Source organism: Apteryx mantelli, chromosome Z (genome assembly GCF_036417845.1).
Source record: "Apteryx mantelli isolate bAptMan1 chromosome Z, bAptMan1.hap1, whole genome shotgun sequence".
In the NCBI taxonomy this organism is placed as follows: domain Eukaryota; kingdom Metazoa; phylum Chordata; class Aves; order Apterygiformes; family Apterygidae; genus Apteryx; species Apteryx mantelli.
This window is the reverse complement of record NC_090020.1, coordinates 70,569,197-70,587,764: the sequence shown is the minus strand read 5'-3', so window position 1 is coordinate 70,587,764 and position 18,568 is coordinate 70,569,197. Positions and strand designations below refer to the sequence as shown.

Genomic DNA, 18,568 nt, shown 5'->3' with positions numbered 1-18,568 from the left:
ACATTCTCAAAAAGACACATTAAGCAAGGCTCTCCTTTGTACCAAAATACAGTTTCCAAACAATAAAAATAAAATCAACTTTTTCACAACAAGAAATATTGAAGATAAAACTGCAGCATCAATATAATCTCATAGTTATCACTTAAAGTATTTAGAACAAAATAATATTATACTACTTTTGTTTCTTACTACAGACACTGCAAAGGCTTATTTATTTATTTAGTGGAATACAATGTGAAGGCAGTGGTACAAATTGGTTGATGTACTGTTTTCTATTTACCTGCTCTAACAAAATGAATCTCAATATGGTTACATTGATGAGCTATCCAGAGCTCTCTAAAGTTACAGAGTAAAGCAAAACATAAAATAAACCTTATGTACCTTTAATTGAACAGACTTCATATTATGCTTAACTTTATTATACTGCACTTGCTCAAGTTAAGCCATGGGACTAGTAACACTTCATAACAATGTGCTGGATATTACGTATTTGAGCCTTCAGTTACTATGATGGATATGAAAGGCATGCTAAAGCTGGACACCAGCATGGCTTTTTGGTTGGCTCTCATATATAATATACATGTGAGTAATAATCTCTGATAAATGCATGAGAATGATTTTGGATCCTATCCCTCAGTCCTTATTTAGGTATTGCTCCCACTATATGCTGGTGACTCTACAAGCTCGTAACAAGGACAAATGAGTGTATTAACTGACTAAGGAATACAGGACTGTGTTGCCTTCTCACTTACCTTTTGGAGGCCAAATTTTACACTTGGGCATTATGTCCTGCTTAATTCTAACATTTGCAATTTCAGTGATTTTAACAGGGCTGTGCATATCTAGGTTCTAGCCCAATGCTTGCTGCAAAATCTCTCACTGATTGCAGTGGATTAGATCTTAGTTCCAAACTAAAATCAAAGGCAGGTGGATATACACACAGATGCATTGATACCCAAGTACAGATGTGGCCCCTTCTCTCAATTTCAAAACAGCAGAAAGACCCTTTGAACAAAGTATTTCTTGAAGTTTGTTCTTGAGTGCTGAAACCCTCTCCAACATAGAGACACCCAATACTATAAATCCAAGCACTGCTTGTTTGGTCTTTTTGCTTAAGTGCAAGACAGTTTAGGAAAAAAATGGATTATACACATTAAATTCTGCCTTTAAAGCCTTGTCCATTACCTATTCTCAGAGTACTTACGAGGTTTTGACATTTTAGCCTATCAACCTCATGTGAAGTACTGAGAAAAAGGGAAAATAACACAGAAGCAAATGAGGAAAACATTTCAAATCAAAAAGATATTTAACATCCTATTAAATAAATAACTTAGAGAGAAATCAAAAGGAATGAAGTTAGAACATACAAGCAAACCATACTATTCGTTTTGTTAGAATAGTTTTACACTACTTTGCTTATATTCCTTAATCCTATCCATTCTTCCACAAGGCTTCTCCAGAAACGTCTTTATTTGTGCATATGATCCAAGTGATTCCAGTAAATGCTTGCGTGTCTAACTGTTCATTGGATCATTAGGCTTGAATGAGCAATTAAGGTCTTTGATATGAGTTAGTATTCCATAAATAACTTCCCCCCCGAAGATCATTCAACAGATTGTCTCTCGTCCCTTAAGTTCTATCACAGAGATAAAAAAAAAAACATTGTTCACACTGGCAATAGCTTCCATCCCATTTGATCCAGCTTGTATCTTGACTATAAGATATGATACCAAACTAATTAAAAGTATTTCATGTGTCAGCAGTGAGTACAAAACCTTCAAAGGCTTCCCCTGCTCTCTTTTCAAACAAGCAGATGTCCGCACTATTTCTTTGCATTTATTCTTCAGGAAGATTACCAAATATTGTTGACAAAGAGCCTTTGGTTCAACTGCATCGATAAAACAGTTCCTTCATCTATGACATTACTACCATTGGAAGAAAGTGAGCTGAAGTGTTTTTCCTTCTTGTTTTCTGTCCTCTCTTTGTGGCTCCCCGTCCATTCAAGGCTACAAACATTTGCCTTCCATTGTGCTTCCAATTTAAGGATGCATATGTGTTATATCCATTTTCTTCTATTCTTTCCTTCAATTTGCAATCACTGTTAAACTCTTTCTGTTAAAAGAGGGAAACAAATACACAAAATCAGAATATAAACAATGTTTCAGAGTTACAGCATACTAAAGTTAAATAGCTTCTAAAAATGTTTTGAACGATTTCAAATGTTTTATATAAGATATCCTTTTAGGATTCTACAAGGAATTTACAAAAATATTTCACTGTGTCCATAGCATTTAAAGCAACATCAGTTAGACTGCAAAAAATGTAATCAATGAAAGATATAATCAATTATGCAATATATAATTAAAGTAATAGAATGATATAATTCACTGTCACTTGAAATGAAACTCCTCTGTGTTGGAATATGGCAGCAATATTAAAACAAACTCTCAGTCATAAAGTCAAAGTATGAGGTAGCAATCTTGGAATCGTTCATCATATTTCAGCTCTAACAAATACAACCCTTAAATATCTTGAACCAGATTATTAATACCATATGTTAAATAAGTCTGCATGGCATGGGCCTACTTCTTATTTAAAGTAAGATCCTTTACACCACAGTGGCTGTGAAAAAGGACCTTTTGAATGGGTGCAAGTCACTGTTGTGCTGTTCTTATAATGGTTGCGAGGCCTTTTTACTTTGCTGACCTCAAAAGGGCCTTAGCCTAAAAAAGGAATCATATATGACTGTGTCTTTTTGAGAAAATCTTCACAGTAATCTTATAAGCAATTTTGTTTACGGTACCGAGGATTAAGTTTTTCTATTTTTTCAAGAGAATCAGTTGTCAGTTTATTAGGAAGGATATAAAATACAAGCATGTAGGAGGCTTATTGGAAAAACTTTCTTTTTCTATGGTGTTAAATACGATTATACAGATCTGCATCTCTATAATGAAGACAAAAATGCTTGTTTTCACAAATAATTCCTACCTGTGAAAGAACCAGTTTGATTAAGTTACTTATATTTCATTTAGAAAGCCTTTGAAAGTAGGACATTTTCAACTATTTAAATAACTACCAAAAATTAGCATTTCTGCTGTTCCTGAATTTCAGAAAACAAGAAGTTATTTCACAGCTCACAGACAGAAGCATGTCAGAGTCTCAGAGTGTAGTCTACCTAAGTACTTGAGTATTTTTAAGATGTCTACCATGAAGACAATAGAAATGTGTGTCTAAATAATAAAATATTTTTTCATGCTGCAGATAAGAATTTCAGGGGTATTTTATCTTTGATGATGATCAAAGTCTTTAGATACTCAGCTAATAAAGATAATAGAAAGTATCCATATTAATAATATGAACGTTGTTCAGCTGACTGGCATTGTTTTAAAGTGGAACATGGAGGACAATAAGAATCTTAAAAATATATCTTCACTGCCTATTCATTTAAACTAGAATTTTTAAACTACTTAATGTTCAATACTTCAGCACAATAAGAATTTTCAGGTCGATAATTAATGTTTTACTTAGTTGCTGTTAAGACCACAGAACACATTTTCTTAACACAATTGCACATATCATTCAAGCTCAATTTGACTCCCAACATCCTCTTTAGTTTTGGAATTAGTAATCAGTTGAAAAGTGAATGTTGGGAGAAACACTGTGACGAGAAGATGCTCTCCAAAATGACTCTTAATACTCCCTGCATTCATAAAGCTACATATAGGTCATTTAACTTTACTTGCTTTAATATGCCACCTTCTGTGTCAGGGTATTAAGAAGGCAGGTGACCATCAGCCAAAGTTCTAAACCACAGTAATTTCTCCTATCTGCTTAACACTTTGTTGAAGAAATCAAACAGTGAGTCTTCCTTTGCTCCCTCATGCTAACCAAAGTCAGTCAAACGGCAATATATTCGATAAACATAGAAGCAGTATTACTTGACTTGTTTTCCCAGATGCAGAATCATACTGGAATCCAAACTTTTATCTCTAGATGATACACAGAGAACAGATGATGTTGTGATGTGGTTAAGTCTCACTGGCAAGGGTCTGAGCATCAGCCCAGGACTGCTTTGCTCATTTCAAACAAATTTTAGTATATTCCAGCACCAGCATGTATTGTGCACATGCTTAAGAGTGTTTTTAAAATTTTTATTGGTTCTGCTTTTCATATCCATCTGCAAGCTGCCACACTGTAGCAGTATGAGTCTAACTGCAAGTCTTGGGAGGATGGTAAAAATAATAAAAAGCATTCTCAAAATCTCTGAAGTATTATGGAATAGGTTTTGATAAGTCATTATGTTGTGATTTTATGATGTGAATATTGAAAAATTATCTCAGCTGGAATTTAAAAAAAGGCTTTCCACATTCGTATCCCCCTGTCAACACCATTCCTAATACACTGTGAATTACTGAATCTTATGACAGCAGTTTCCACCTATCGTACATGAAAGCTGCCTTGCCTTCTTTTGGGTATAGAGTTGGGATGAACTTCCACAACACCAGCACTGGCAAACAACTTGGATAGAAAAACTTGTCTTAGACTTTAGGACAGATAGTCACAAATGACGAGGTTAAACATTGCTAATTGAGACACATGAATTTACTATGGCGATTTAGGCTAACAGCTTCACATATGTCCAGGAGCATATGCACAATCAATGAATGGGGCTTAGTGGTAACTTACAGTACTTTGACAGCTGGTCAGTATACCCTTATCCCTCTCAGTGATGCACGACTGAGCACTGATCGTCCTGCTTTTCTGTCCAGTGTAATTTTAGAAATTAAAATCACATTTAGGAGGAATTAAGAAAGGCTTCTCTGTTCCAGTCTTTCTTTCCTTAATGCAATTCCTTAACATGACTCGGGTGTTTAGAAGGTTAGAAGTAACCTTATGAATGATAAATGACTAGCCACAGTACAGATGAGGGAAAACAAAGTTTATATAGTTTATATGAAATAACCCACCCAGTATAAATGCTTCCTTAAGAAAAAGGACTAAATGACTTCAACCCACTTGAGTCTCAGTTGATTCAGTCTCAGTGGTGAGTCTGGTAGTCTCAGACTGGCAATGCTTCATCATTTTCAGCATAGGTAGGCTTAGCTGCACTGCCTGAGATTAAACCCTGTGACAATACCTATCCATGAAGTGCTCCCATTAAGGCCTGTAGATGTTCTGAACACTGAGTAATCTGAAGACTGGCTCATAATCTTTGTAGATGACTTGAATAAGTTTAGATTTATGTGGGTTCAAACTCATTGGAACTGGCAAAAGTTGCAAAACTATAAGTCAAACCACATGTAATACCAGACCAATCTGGTGTCCATGCCATCATGTGCATGTGTGAGTATAAGATGGAGTTCAGTAGTCTGATTTACTAGATCATGTTCCTTGCTATTAAAAATATTTGGATGGCTACTGTGTTTTTTACTAAAAAGATCAGTAAAACTAAACTTACACCAATACACATACAGTATATATGGATAGTTTTCAAATGATACCCAAATTCTGCTCAATTGTAAGTTTACATGCCTGCTGATATAAAACTCTGTTTTCCTGTACTCCCTGTAATCCTACATATTAATTAGTATAGTTAATTTAAAGCTGGCTACTCTGGAAATCTCTGTGCTCTCAGTTTGAGAATTTGGTGTGTCTGCTCCATCAGCTAAAGTTTCCACGTTTTGAGGTACTCCTCATCCCCCCCCAAATGTGGCTGTACTGCCGAAGAAGAGGGAAAAATAGCCCTAAAGAGTACATTTGGTAGGTCCTTTCCCATTGGCCACTACTTAATAGGAGACCTGCCTGGAGCAGTCATCATGACAAATACCAGCAGCTGCTTTGGTATGATAGGAGCCTAATGAACAAGGGGGGTTTGTGGAGAGGGGGGCTGCTGGTTTACCAGAGGATGAAATTTTGATGAACAGCTAATTTCAGCTCTAATTAGTAGCAATACACAGATAAGTGAGCTTTTCAGTAGGTAAGAGAGGGAACTGTGTTGACTACTACAAACCATTTTGAAGGGAAAAAAAAGTACTTACAGAGCCATAGACTTTTCCTTTTTTGTTCATGGCTAAATAATAGTTGCTTTTAATGGACTTAACTGCCACAACTCCAATTTCCACAGATGTTATCTCCAATATGCCTAAAAAATAAAAATTGAGATATTTAATCACTTCATTAAAGGATTTTTTCACCATAGAAAAAGAGCAATAAACCTGAAAAATACTAAACTTCTAATAAACTGACCAAAAAACTTTAGCAACATTCTTCTGCAAAACATTGCAAGAATATACACAAACATTGTTTCAATTAACATGTTTCCCTTGCTAACCCTGCATTTTAAACCCCATAAATACTGAAACAGCTCCATTCTTCTTAGCATAGATTTTACTAAAATTTATCAGAAGAGACATCTGAACCACAGCATTAAATTAAATCTATAGCATATGTCAATAGAATGTTAGATTTACCCCAGTCTTCAAAACCAGTGGTAAACTATTTATTCCTTGTAGGACATTTAGATAAACTAAATCTCTTGGCTGTGTTGTACTGATAAATTCATTTTTGGCAAGTGTGTTGACATTTTGGGATTTAGTAAGACTAACCCTAACGGCCACATTATCTTTGTCTTTCAGATATCAGAAACATTTTGCTCTGTTTGTAATAAATATGATTAAGTTTTTTTCTTTAAAACAAACTCTTTCTGGGATACTGGATGGCTCAAGGGGCCAGTAATGGGAGACAGAGCTTTTCATCTCTGTATTTTCAGTCCGAGTGCATACTGCTTTGGGAGCAGTGGAAGTCACGACCACTTATATAGTGACTTTAGAGATCCCTTTTCAGTTATTAGTAGAGTAACTGGATGGCTATGTTGTTTGGGCACCATATTTTAATCTAGGATAAATACAGCTCCAACCAAATAACTTCTAAAATGGTTTATCCAGATAGGATGCCTGGCTCTAACTTTTCTCCTGATGTTAAAGTTGTAGTAGTCAAAACAATAGCCCATCTAACCCAGTGGTCACACAGTTGCTACCACTGGAGAAATTACAAGAGAGGTAGAACTTGTGAAAAATTTTAGAGAAAAACACCCTAGACCAGGCCAGCAAATAATATGAGGAACAGATCAGCTGGAACAGTGATAAATTGCCAACAACTTAAAAAAAAAAAAAAAAAAGGTACCCATGCTAATTTACTTCCAAATATGTGCTATGCCTTTTGTCTTCCTTGATTTTCTGCAGGAGCATTCAATCATGCCCTAAAGTATTTGTGGTCAAAATCAAGCACAATTAAGTGGAGTGCCTTAAGTTAAGTAGATTACAAGCTATTGGAGGGTGACAATGTGGTGTGAACACTATCACAGCACCCCCTTCTTTTTGTGTGACTGGCATGTTTTTTCCCTTTTCCATGCTAAAAAATGATGAGAAGAATTCAGTCAATTCCTTCTACATAACATTAATTGCTGTAATCCCAACTGTGACACTAGTAAAACTAGGCTGAGTCCCTCTCTAACACAATAGCAACCAAAAAAATCTGATACTGGCATTACATGGAGCATTATTAATTGTTTTATGTGGAAATGGATTAAACGGAGTTATATTTTGTCATATTATCCCTGTAACAATAATGCTATATTAGACCAATTCAATTGAATAATACACTTGTGAAATTTTTGACTGTCGCTGAAGTAGAACATAATGATATGAAACTGTTGCTGAATTAACCCTTTTTGTATGTCTTGCACTTGAATGATCTTGATATACTGCTTTTCAATACAATACCTAAGTCAACGCAACATAAGTATTTGTATAATTCGTGAAAATACAGCAGACTTTTCTGATATACTTTGGTCACAATCTCACACTCCATTATATCCTTAACAGGCCAGCTGAGAGGAGGTCATGAGGAGAAGTGTTATTGCATTTACATTATATACCGCAGGAATTAGTCTGGTTATAACCAGTTGTGCTGTTTTACTGGAGCCAAATGTAGCTGAATTCTTCAGAACTATTATCAGTTTGATCTCATCACCAATGATCATGGATATATTTTCACTGTTTCCTGTATTTGGAATTGTAGTTGAAAAACGTTACATAACTTTCAGAGATAAGTATGCAAATTCTAACCTCTGCAGTCTTTTGGGGGAGAGGGGGATTTCAATTGATGTTTTTATTTCAAATGAATGTAATACTCTTGATCTATTACCCCTTGTGTGCAAGGGATCTAATCTGGTACTTATCTACCCTGCTGCTATCTATAAACCCCGAGACTTTACTGGAGTTACATGCTTGTTACAAGCACCAAACTAGCTTTTGTCTAGATTGCAAATTATTTGGCATTATTTATAGATTTCACTCTGGAGGAGATTCGCTCATGAGTTTGACAGAAATCTAGTGAAGGCAATGGGAATCTTTTTACTGGTGTCAGTGATGCAGGCACAAATTCCAGAGTTTAGAATGAGAGCACCAACTCATTTGACATGGATCTACAAGCAGAAGTCATAACGTCTTTCCAGAACTTTGAACCAGACTGGATTTAAATCAAGTGTCTTTGATGTAAGGGTGAAAATATGTTTCCCTTACTCTTGAGTCATTAAATTCGCCACGAAAATATAGAAAATAAATTGAGGCCTACACTAAGAAGCTCAAAACTGTAAATAGTGTTTTCACCATCTAATGAAACTGACTTCTTCGAGGGCAGAAGAAATTATCCTGTATTTACCTAAAGTTTATGTAGTAGAGCCATGGGCCATGATTGGACTTACTGCTGCAATAAGAATAATAGATAATTTCCATGGGCTCTGAGGATAAGACTCTAAATTAAAGTACTTTCATATTCTTCAAGTGCTATAGGCTTGAAGATAAAGGCTTATACATAATCACAGACCATACATCTGAAAGGATGCCAGGAGATCATCAAGTCTACTCCACTGCCTGAGTTAGGGTAACTATTCTTGACAGATAGTTGTTCTTAGGGACTTTCAAAAATTGAGATTCTACAACCTCCCAGGTACCCTATTCCACTATCTACCATAGAAAGATTTTCCTAACATCTAAGCTAAATGGACTTGCTGTAATTTTGAGCCCCTTAACTCTTGTTTTAACCATAACTGACATGACAAAGAGATTATTTTTCTCTGCAGAAACCTTTTACATGGTCAAGAACTATTATCACATGTACCTACCAACTTTTTCTCTTTAAATAAGCCCAGTTTTTCAAAGCTTTCCTTAAAGCTTTCAGATTTTCTAGGCTTTTGAACACTCCTGTTCTTTGTCCCCGCAACATGGCCATAATACTCTTATCAAAGCCTTATCAGTGTTGAAACAGGAAGGAACATTTCATATTTCCTACAGATGATATATGCATACTCATACATTTATGCATAGACTTATGAATATTTCATTTCTTCACAATAATGGGATAATATTGATTTGTGATCCATCACCCTGGGATGCTTGAAAGAAATGTAAGCAACCATTCCTCATCCTCTATTTGTGAAGTTGATTACTCCTAGTTAAATTTCATACTCTGCACATGCTCCAGCTGAGTGTCCTCTTATTTTTTTTTAAAATCATTTCACTAATTTGTCAAGGTGAATTTGATCTCTTATTCAGTCTTCAAAATACTTGCAACTATTCCAAGTTTGATATTGTCTGCAACTTTTATAACCATACTTTCTATTTTTTCGTCCAAGTTAATAGAGAATTATTCATTAGAAGATACCTCAGAGACCTTTGCGAAACTTGATGCCTCTGTTCAATTGGCAGCAAAAAACTGATAATTCCTGCATATGGCTTTCCATACTGTAGCATTTTCACTTGGATTTTGCTTGCTTATCTTGGTTAAGAGAATATCATTAGAGAAATTAGTTTCAAAAATCTTCCCAAAATCTATGATATCTGCTGCTTCTCTCTTATCCATGAAGATTTTTATCCCGTTGCAGATGAAAATAAGGTTGGTGTGCTATTCCTTATCTTTGATAAATTCATCCGGTTGCTAATTTCCTAGGCAGGTGCTTATAAACATATTTAAAAATTACTTTTCCCATATTTTTTCCAAAAATTCAAGACAGACTGACTTGTCTCTAGTTCTTTGTTTTTCCCCTTTTTAAAGATAGGCATTACATTTACTGCTTCCTCAGTCACCTGAGGAGTCATGCTTTCCTCAAATTTTCAGAATGAATCTCTAGAGACTTGGTCAACCCACTCTGTACTGAGACTAAATTTTATCAGGTAAAAAAAGGTAAATCATCCAACTAATTTTCATCTTGTTCTTTTTCTATTCTACGTTAGCTCCTCTTTGGAGCTTGTGTTACTTCTCTCTGAAGAATGAAGCATAAAAGACATGTCAAACTTTGTCTCTCTCAGCATCACCTGTTTCTTTCCTTCTTTTGAGTATCGACCACTTTGTCCTTGCTCTTCTGTTTACATTAATGTACTGATAAAATGCTATCTTGTATTTTCCTTGTATGTGATTTTATGCCATGGCTTGAGCTCTGGCATTTTAATGGCTTAAGATTCATCAATTCAACAAAATGTGTAAAGAAAATAATTTCCAAGGAATAATTTGACTTGTAATTAGGCTTGATAATGAGCAGTACAAAAAATTAATATTCTGCAGTGGGGAAATTCTCATTAGTAGTTGTTCTTTTCTGGTTCCATGTTCTTTAGAAACTTGGAGAGGATAATAAAATAATAATAAAAAACCAAAAAGACTGTGGCATCCATTATGGTTTTAAAACTGATAGCACACTATTATTTTACAGTCATAACTCTGTAAACTTCAACAATTACAGCTAATCCTCTTTGACCACATCCACTGTATAAGCATGTTTTTCAATACCCAAGCCATTTCCAACTCATTATAATTAGAAACATTTTAAATATCAACTTGAGATGTGCCCTGTAGCCATGCATGTGTTCTCTTTACAGGTCCCAAAGGCTAGAAACATATTCCCCATAGAAACCAAATATATTTAACTTAAATAAACTGTATTTTTATAGTTTATAAAAGTGATCATTATGTAAATGACAAGGCAACAGAAAACTGACTGGCTGTCTTGCTTCACACAGAGGGACTGTAAAAAATAAATGTAAAAAATTGCTCTTACATAATTCTGTACGCTATTTCCAAATGTCTTAGGTTGTTATACATATGATGGTAATCTGAAGCAAATAAATTTACAGAAAATCCTGGAACTTGTGTGAAATTATGTCAAGCAATTTTTTAGAAAACAGACAACTTGACAGAGTATCAGATATTTTATCAAGACACTACTGCAATGGATCCAAACATGCCCTGCAATAAGAACCACTTGATGCTGGGACCAAATTCAACTTCTTTGCATTGTGAGACAGCGACCCATTCTTCTGTAGCTGTCATTTGTATAATGAGTTACTAGAATGCACTTTAAATGTCTGAAACCCTAGACTTAATGTAGAGGAACAGGACCACTTCCCATCTTCCTCCTCCATTCTGAGCCTTCTGCTTTCAGAGATGATCCCATAGACGTGGCAATCCCTCCCTCCCTTGCCTTTTCTTCTGCCTGCAGAAATGCTGCAGATGAGGCGTGAGTTCAGTTGGATGGAATATGATGATGACTGAGAGCTTCTGAAACTTTTCCCAAATGGTGACAAGAAGCTGCTGGGCCTGCAAAGGCAGCTGCTACCCTTAGATAATTGGAGAAGGAGAATTTAGGTAACATTCTTCCAAGCTAAGTTTTCAGAACTTTGATTTTTTTACCCTCTAGTGAGCTTCTTTGGAGGGGTTCCTTTGACTGCTAGCAGCTTGGGTCAAATACAGTTGGTGATAACACATAACATTACGGATCTGATAGTTCAAAAAGCTGCTCTTAATAGATGGCTTAAAAAGGGGGTGGTCTGACGAAGTGAGAAGATGATTGGTTGGATATTGTCATGAAAGGGAAGAAAGAAGTACTAAGGAATATGATGCCACCGAGTCTGTTGCCTCTCTGCTTCATCATTTACATCTCTACAAAGCAAGTCAAAAACATCCTGAAACTGGAAGGAATACTGCTATTCCGCTTTTTAATTTGTTTTGCCTAAAAATTGCTGACAAGATAGAGGAAGGTGGTGGTGTAGAAGACAGAACAAACATAGGAAACTGAAACTGAGGTGAGGAAGACTTGCCTTTTGGAAGCATTTTTAATAAATCAAAGCAGTTTCACTGATCTATAGTCTTATTGATTTTGAGGTAGTCTTTGTAAGGCAACTTAAGACACAGATCTCACAACAAAATTTTTTCCCTACTTCCAGACATCCAGTAAAGCCCATGATGCCCTAATTATGGACAGATATCCCAAATAAGAACCATCCTGAACCACAACCTGAGCTTTGACTTAAATTTAAAGCTTTATGTAAAGTTGAAATCTGTTCAGTGCTTTTTATTTTCATTATTATTTAATATTTGCCCAGACCTCCACCCTTTCTGCTCTAAATCAGAAGTGAAAGTACTGGACTAACACAAACAAAGCTGTTAATGTGTCATATTTAGATCAACTATGTCCAAAACATGAATGTCCCATGAGCTTTCCAGTCCAATTCCCACATCTGATGCATTTGGATAAGCCTGAGATAAGTATCCAAACTTCTGGAAGGCTGTGGGAACAGGACCTCTGAGCCTTCCTGCATTAGTACAGTATCAACACAAGAAATTTACATGGGGCATAAAGACCATATAAAAGACTAAATTATTAGATCCCTTTCTCAAACCCATGGAGGGAGTAAAGGGAAATAAGCCGCTTCTCTTTTCCTTATCTCTTGCTTTTATGACTTCAGTTTTAGAGCAGAGCAAGGACCACTCAACCAACACTCCTCGGCAGACAAAGTACATGGAAAGGTGGCAGCAGTACTATACATGAGAGGAGATAACCTTATTAGTGATGCAATGGCCAGAGTAGTGGGTTAGCAAAGGAGGAGTTTAAGTACAGAAACGGTAGGAAGCAATTTAGGCTACTGTACATCCTAACATGTAACTGAAGCAGTTAATTCAGGAGCACAGCTAGCCTACATTTTCCCTCTAGTCAGTGGAGAGAGACAGACATCTCCATACAACAGTTTTGAACACCACCAGTACTTCTTTCAAATACCCAAAGTTAGGTGGGATAATCTTATGCAGGGAGCGACTCTGAGGACACGTCTATACTCTCAGTTGAGTTCAAAACTGTCTTCAAAGACAGACTTGTCCATCATTTGCATCACTCACATGTAAGCATTTTTTCAGATTTAGCCTAAGCGCTGGAACTCCCTTGAAGGAGAGAATAAATACATTTATTTCCTTCACATGGATTTAATTCATGCACTGGAGATGGGATGGCCACAGATAGAGCCAACTGTACCTAGTTCTGTTAATCAGAGCTCAGCTTTCTTGAGCTCCATGATTTGAGCCAAGATATGAAGGGGTACAGTTAGCTATATGAATGTTGATGGAAAATATAAGGATCTGAAAATCTCAGCATGCCTTATCCCAACATTGCAGGATTAGGTGCCTTGTGGAAAAGACACAGTGAGAGTGTCAGAATTCATTATGTGAATTTTTATTGGGATAGAGGAGTTATAACTGACAATTTATACTGAACTAAGGCATGGTAGCCATTCACGTGCCAAAAGTGAAAAAGGAAACCAAACAACCACCTCACACCTGGTATATATAATTAAATACAGGGTTTTAGTTACCTGATTTGTTAGCTCTGGTGACAAAGATGGCTTAAGGAGTTTCAGCCTTCCCTCCCTTCCCCTAGATACTTATTCTGTGCTGTCTCTGTGCTGAAGTTCACCAACCCTTCAAATATAACTGTTTGTGGAGCAGCACTATAAACAAAATCATTGGAATGATCTGGCTTGGAAATAACTCTCAATAGAAAACAAATCAACCTAAAATCCTAAGGACTAAACAATCCAAGTTTTTGCAGTCATTCCTAGTAGTATATGTTTTCTAGACCTTCTATTGCTCTCTTTATGGACTATTTCCAATTGGCTAATTTTTTTGAAGTGAGGTGCCCAAGACTGGACCGGTATTCTAACTAAGGCCTGATGGGTACTGAATAGAGCAGAAAGATTACTTCATGTGTTTATAAGGAAACTTGGATCCCAGTCCAAATCCTAATCGAAACTTGGCAGCTCATATATATTTCCATTTAGCAGACAGGACCATGCATTCAGGGTTTCTGACAAATCTTAATTTTCTAGGTCTCCACAGAAATACACAGGAGAGTATAGAGCTTATAAGAGATCAGTAGAGCTCAGTAAATTTTTCCAGAGGTGTATGGAGCTACCTGTTTGTAACCTGGGTGGAATCCTGAGTTGTCTTTCACATTCATGATCATTATGTTCACCCCCTGCAATTTATCATTTGTATGAGTTTCAAAATGAATACGAGAGCAAATTGAAAATAACTGGCTGGAGTTAAGGCTGTGCCATTTATTGCCTATCCTAACACACAATGAAAGGATAACACATAGGCAGTAGCACTGCAGAATAAACAGTCAAAGGGCATGGGGACTGCTAGGAGAAGTACCTGTCCATCATCTGCAATCTCAGGAAAGACAGGCCTTCACTGCTGCGACGGGGCAGTCTGGAGGACTATAGGGTTGTCAGAAGTTCCTGGCAGATGTGGTATATACATTTGCAAATGAGGCCCAAATTAGAATTAAGTGGAGTCAATTGCCAAAGAGGCACTAACAGGTATGAGCAGACTGAAGGGAGCTTCAGTGCTACAGTAGTCAGAGTATGTACAAACAGGTGAAAAAAAGCATCCTTATGGGATGATGTATGGAAGTTATATGACTTATGAAACTCAGTGTGCTGCAGATAGCCTCTGCTGCTTGTCTCTCAACAGTCTTTATCCAAATGACAGGTCTGTTGTCTCCTGCAAATATCTGACACATACTGTAGCTGTTGTCCTGGCTAGGGCTGCTCAACTGCATGTCAAAATGGGACAAGAGTTTCATTCAGCAGTTCTGTTTAATTTTGGGCCTCATTTATTCTTATGATGAAGACTTATTCTTATCTCAACTTGAGTCCCTATTCTGTAAAACAACAGGACTGCAAAAATACAGTCGCTCATTTGCTAGTCTCAAATACTTGTCATATTGTGGAAGGTGGGAGTCAGGGGGAGACTCACTGCGCCACAAAGCCGGGAATGTGCACTGCGCTGCCTGTGCCAGCTAGGTCCTTTGGTAAAGCTGTGTGAGCAAAAGACCTAGGCAAAGGCTGCAGACTGAAACAGGGACTGCCACTGCAGGCAGAGCACATCTGTTTTATCTGCCAGTAACTCACTCTAGGTATAAGGGCCAGTATGCTTTCAGATTTGTTTGTTAAAGAAAACTAAATTCCCCACCTGTTCAAAATAGATTTCAAAATTTTAAGTAAAATGTTCTTATGTCATAATTTAATTACTTAACAAAAGTTGGAAGGTTTGAAACAGATTTTGAAAACATCAAGATAAAAAGTTTTCAGTTAAAAACCCTCCTCTTGTGCCAATTAATGGCAACTAGTGATAGATAAACTCCAGACTGGAAACTGACAAGTAATGCAGGAGAAACGAATCACGAAATCATAGATATAAAAAGCCAAGATTTCCAGATATTATCTAGTCTTGTACATAGGATACCTAGACTAGGTACAGTTCCTGGCACTATCCTGCTACTACTGTTTTTCTCTGGAAAGGGTGTGAAATTATTTTCCATGCAATCAGAAACTTGCCAAATACACTGTCCACCACATCAATTAATTGTTGGTTCTAATGGTTTTTGTCTGTCTTTGCCTCACACAGGAAAAAGGAATCCATGGTATTTTAAAATATGGGATCCACATGTTTATAATGCAGACTAACTACCACTGGACAGCTATAAGGACCACTCTTCTTCACATAATTATCCTAGCTGGCAGTTACTCATCAGCACTTGCAGCATTTTTCTTCTACAATGGCACAACTATTCCCACTATTGCTCAGTCATAACAATTTTTTTTAAGGAAACTTCATAATGATTGTGGGCACAGAATGAATATTTCTGAAGTGTAGATTAAGGCAGCTTTACAGTAAGGGTACTCAATATTAAGAAAATGACTGCAAACAGTATTTCTGTTATTTATCCTTTGTAGCGTTCTCCCCCACCCTCCAAATGCCCATTTTCTTGACTAACCTGGATGTGATCAAATAAAAGGCAGATGTTTTTGATTCTGATACTCCTTTATTTACATTGTTTGGGACAATGTTGTATATGATTTAAGATGACCAGTCATAGATTGTGAGTAGTTAATAACCCTGGTGGGTGCCTTGCAAACAAACTACTGTCTAAACTTTTTCAGACAAAATATTTATTGAAAGAGACAATTAATATTGGCACTTGTTATTGGATAATCTTGGAGTAAATAAAAAGACAAAGTGAGTGGAGTAAGAAATTCTTTGTGAGTTGTTACTACATAAGATGTTAAGGCCAACAGTTTAGTAACTGGAAAGAAAAAGATGACCTCTGATTATCAGTTCATCTCTTTCCCCTTCATTCCTTTTTTTCTCCACCACAAATAATTCTATGTATTATTTAATTCATTCTATGTTATAATCTATCAAAAAGAAACCATTCAATAACTGCATGTATTATTCTTGTTATACTGTCATGTGATCAGCTTCTCATTTTTTTAATTCTAGATTTGTACTTTGTCATACATATCATGTATGCTTTCTTCATCATCAAAGGTATGCAGAAACACTAAAGCAAGTAACAAGGTCTGTACTCTTGCACACAGATGTAAACTATTGCCTGCTATAGTGTGAGCACCTGATGTATGTCTTTCACAGTGTTTTCATCTTTAATACTTGACTGTCTCCTAACCTGGCTGGACCTGGTATCTTCAGTTTTCTATTACAAACAGTTTTTTTTAAACTCTGATGAGCAGTGATAAGTGCTGTCTTCTTAAACATTCATTCAACACCTCATCAAAAAGCAGGATGACAAAATCGTCAATCTTGCACAGAAACTTAAAAGGCTGATCTGCAGAGCACAATCACTTCACACCCTTCTGCTTTCATTATCCCCAAGTCTCCTTCTTTATTGTTTCCCATCTTGCCTGCTAACACCCTCAGATAGCAGCTAACAAGCATGTTTTGCACACAGGATTATATGATCTAATTGCACATGCTTGTGCCTCATGTGTTGTCCTTTTATTACAAACTCTGATTCCCTAGTCTGGGTTCCTGAAGTCTTTTCTTTTTTCTCCCTTTGCTTGAAATATATGATCCTTTTGCACAATACTCACAAAACTATGCTTGGGACACAGTTAAAGGACAATATGACAAAGAAAGTTTCATACATTCTTTCCACCTTTTCTACTCAATCTTCCATATTTAAAATGGGGCTTCTGCTCACTGAAGTCCAACAGCAAGAAATCCTAATCAACCAACCAAACCTAGTCAACCACTTCAACTTAAAGTGAGTGTAATCTCTGTTGTGATCCCAGCAGAAGCCTTGTTAGGGAATATGCAGAGGGCTGGCTTGTATAGAACCTTCTCTCTTCTCTATCTACTTTTATGTCAAAATCAGTGATACCTTCACTTAGGCTACTGTCCAACACTGCACAAGGCATCTGTCCCCAAGGCCGGTTGGTGAAAACTGGCTTACAATCATATTCACACCTTGTAGGATGGGCTGGCGCATCCATACCTAGCTCTCGGTTCGATTTTCTTCTGATTATTATCCCTACAGACTTTACCCCTCATTTTTCAGTTCTAAGTGTCTGACACATTGCAAAGACTGTGTGGCAGCCCACCAGTGTGCTGTCTGTATAGTCTCATGCCAAGGGCACAGGGACATCCTCTTGTAGGGCATGGCATGAAGGTGTGTAAGGCAAAAGAACCAATCCTGGCTTGCCCTTTGCAGTGCCTCCCAGGAGTGGTGTCTGGAGTGAACTATCCCCAGAATTTTGTGGAGGTTTCATCTCAGAAGGAAATAGATTGTGCCAAAAGAAGCTAAGAGTGAACTAACATATGTGCAGTGTGAATGATCAGCAGTGCGGGATCCAAAAGTCATTTGACAGTGCAGACTTAGCCTTAGACAACTATGGAGTTGAGTGGTTGAAGAACAGAGCTGTCATGTTTCTGTCTGGGATTTTGCATGTTGAGACAGACAGTTGACATGTTTGCATGTTGAGACTCCTGAGAAATTTCAGAGCTACAGTGCATGTGCTGCACATGCAGTCTGTGCACATACAATAAATTTAAAACTTTCTATGCACAGTGACTTACTGCTTGTGTATGAACCAACTCTGTAACTATATCAGCTTTATGCTACCCATGTTGTGTAGCTGATGTACAGATGGCAATAAATAAACAAATAACAGGTTAAAAATAGGGAACAAAAGTAATTTCTCAGGAAAGTAATCAATATAGTTCTGGAGGTGTCTGCGTTCAACATATCCATTAATGATCCACATAAATGGGTAAATACTGACATGACAAAGCCTGCTGATTATACTAAACGATTCAGGGCAGTAAATCTGAAAGGGAACTGGGAAGAACTGCAGAAGAATCTCAGGATACCAGCTGACAGGGC

At 36.8% G+C, this 18,568-nt stretch overlaps 1 protein-coding gene across 1 annotated transcript in view; it reads right to left on the bottom strand.

Annotated features, from left to right (window-relative positions):
* Window positions 1-1,324: 1,324 nt before the first annotated feature.
* The window catches only part of FGF10 (fibroblast growth factor 10), a 61,998-nt gene continuing 44,754 nt past the window's right edge, over window positions 1,325-18,568 (bottom strand). Inside the window, exons 2-3 of the mRNA XM_013961023.2 lie at window positions 6,039-6,142; window positions 1,325-2,112 (exon numbers count right to left, since the gene is read on the bottom strand). Of these exons, the coding sequence (XP_013816477.1) occupies window positions 1,915-2,112; window positions 6,039-6,142 (302 nt within the window). The 3' untranslated portion in view covers window positions 1,325-1,914. The remainder of the gene's footprint in view (window positions 2,113-6,038; window positions 6,143-18,568) is intronic.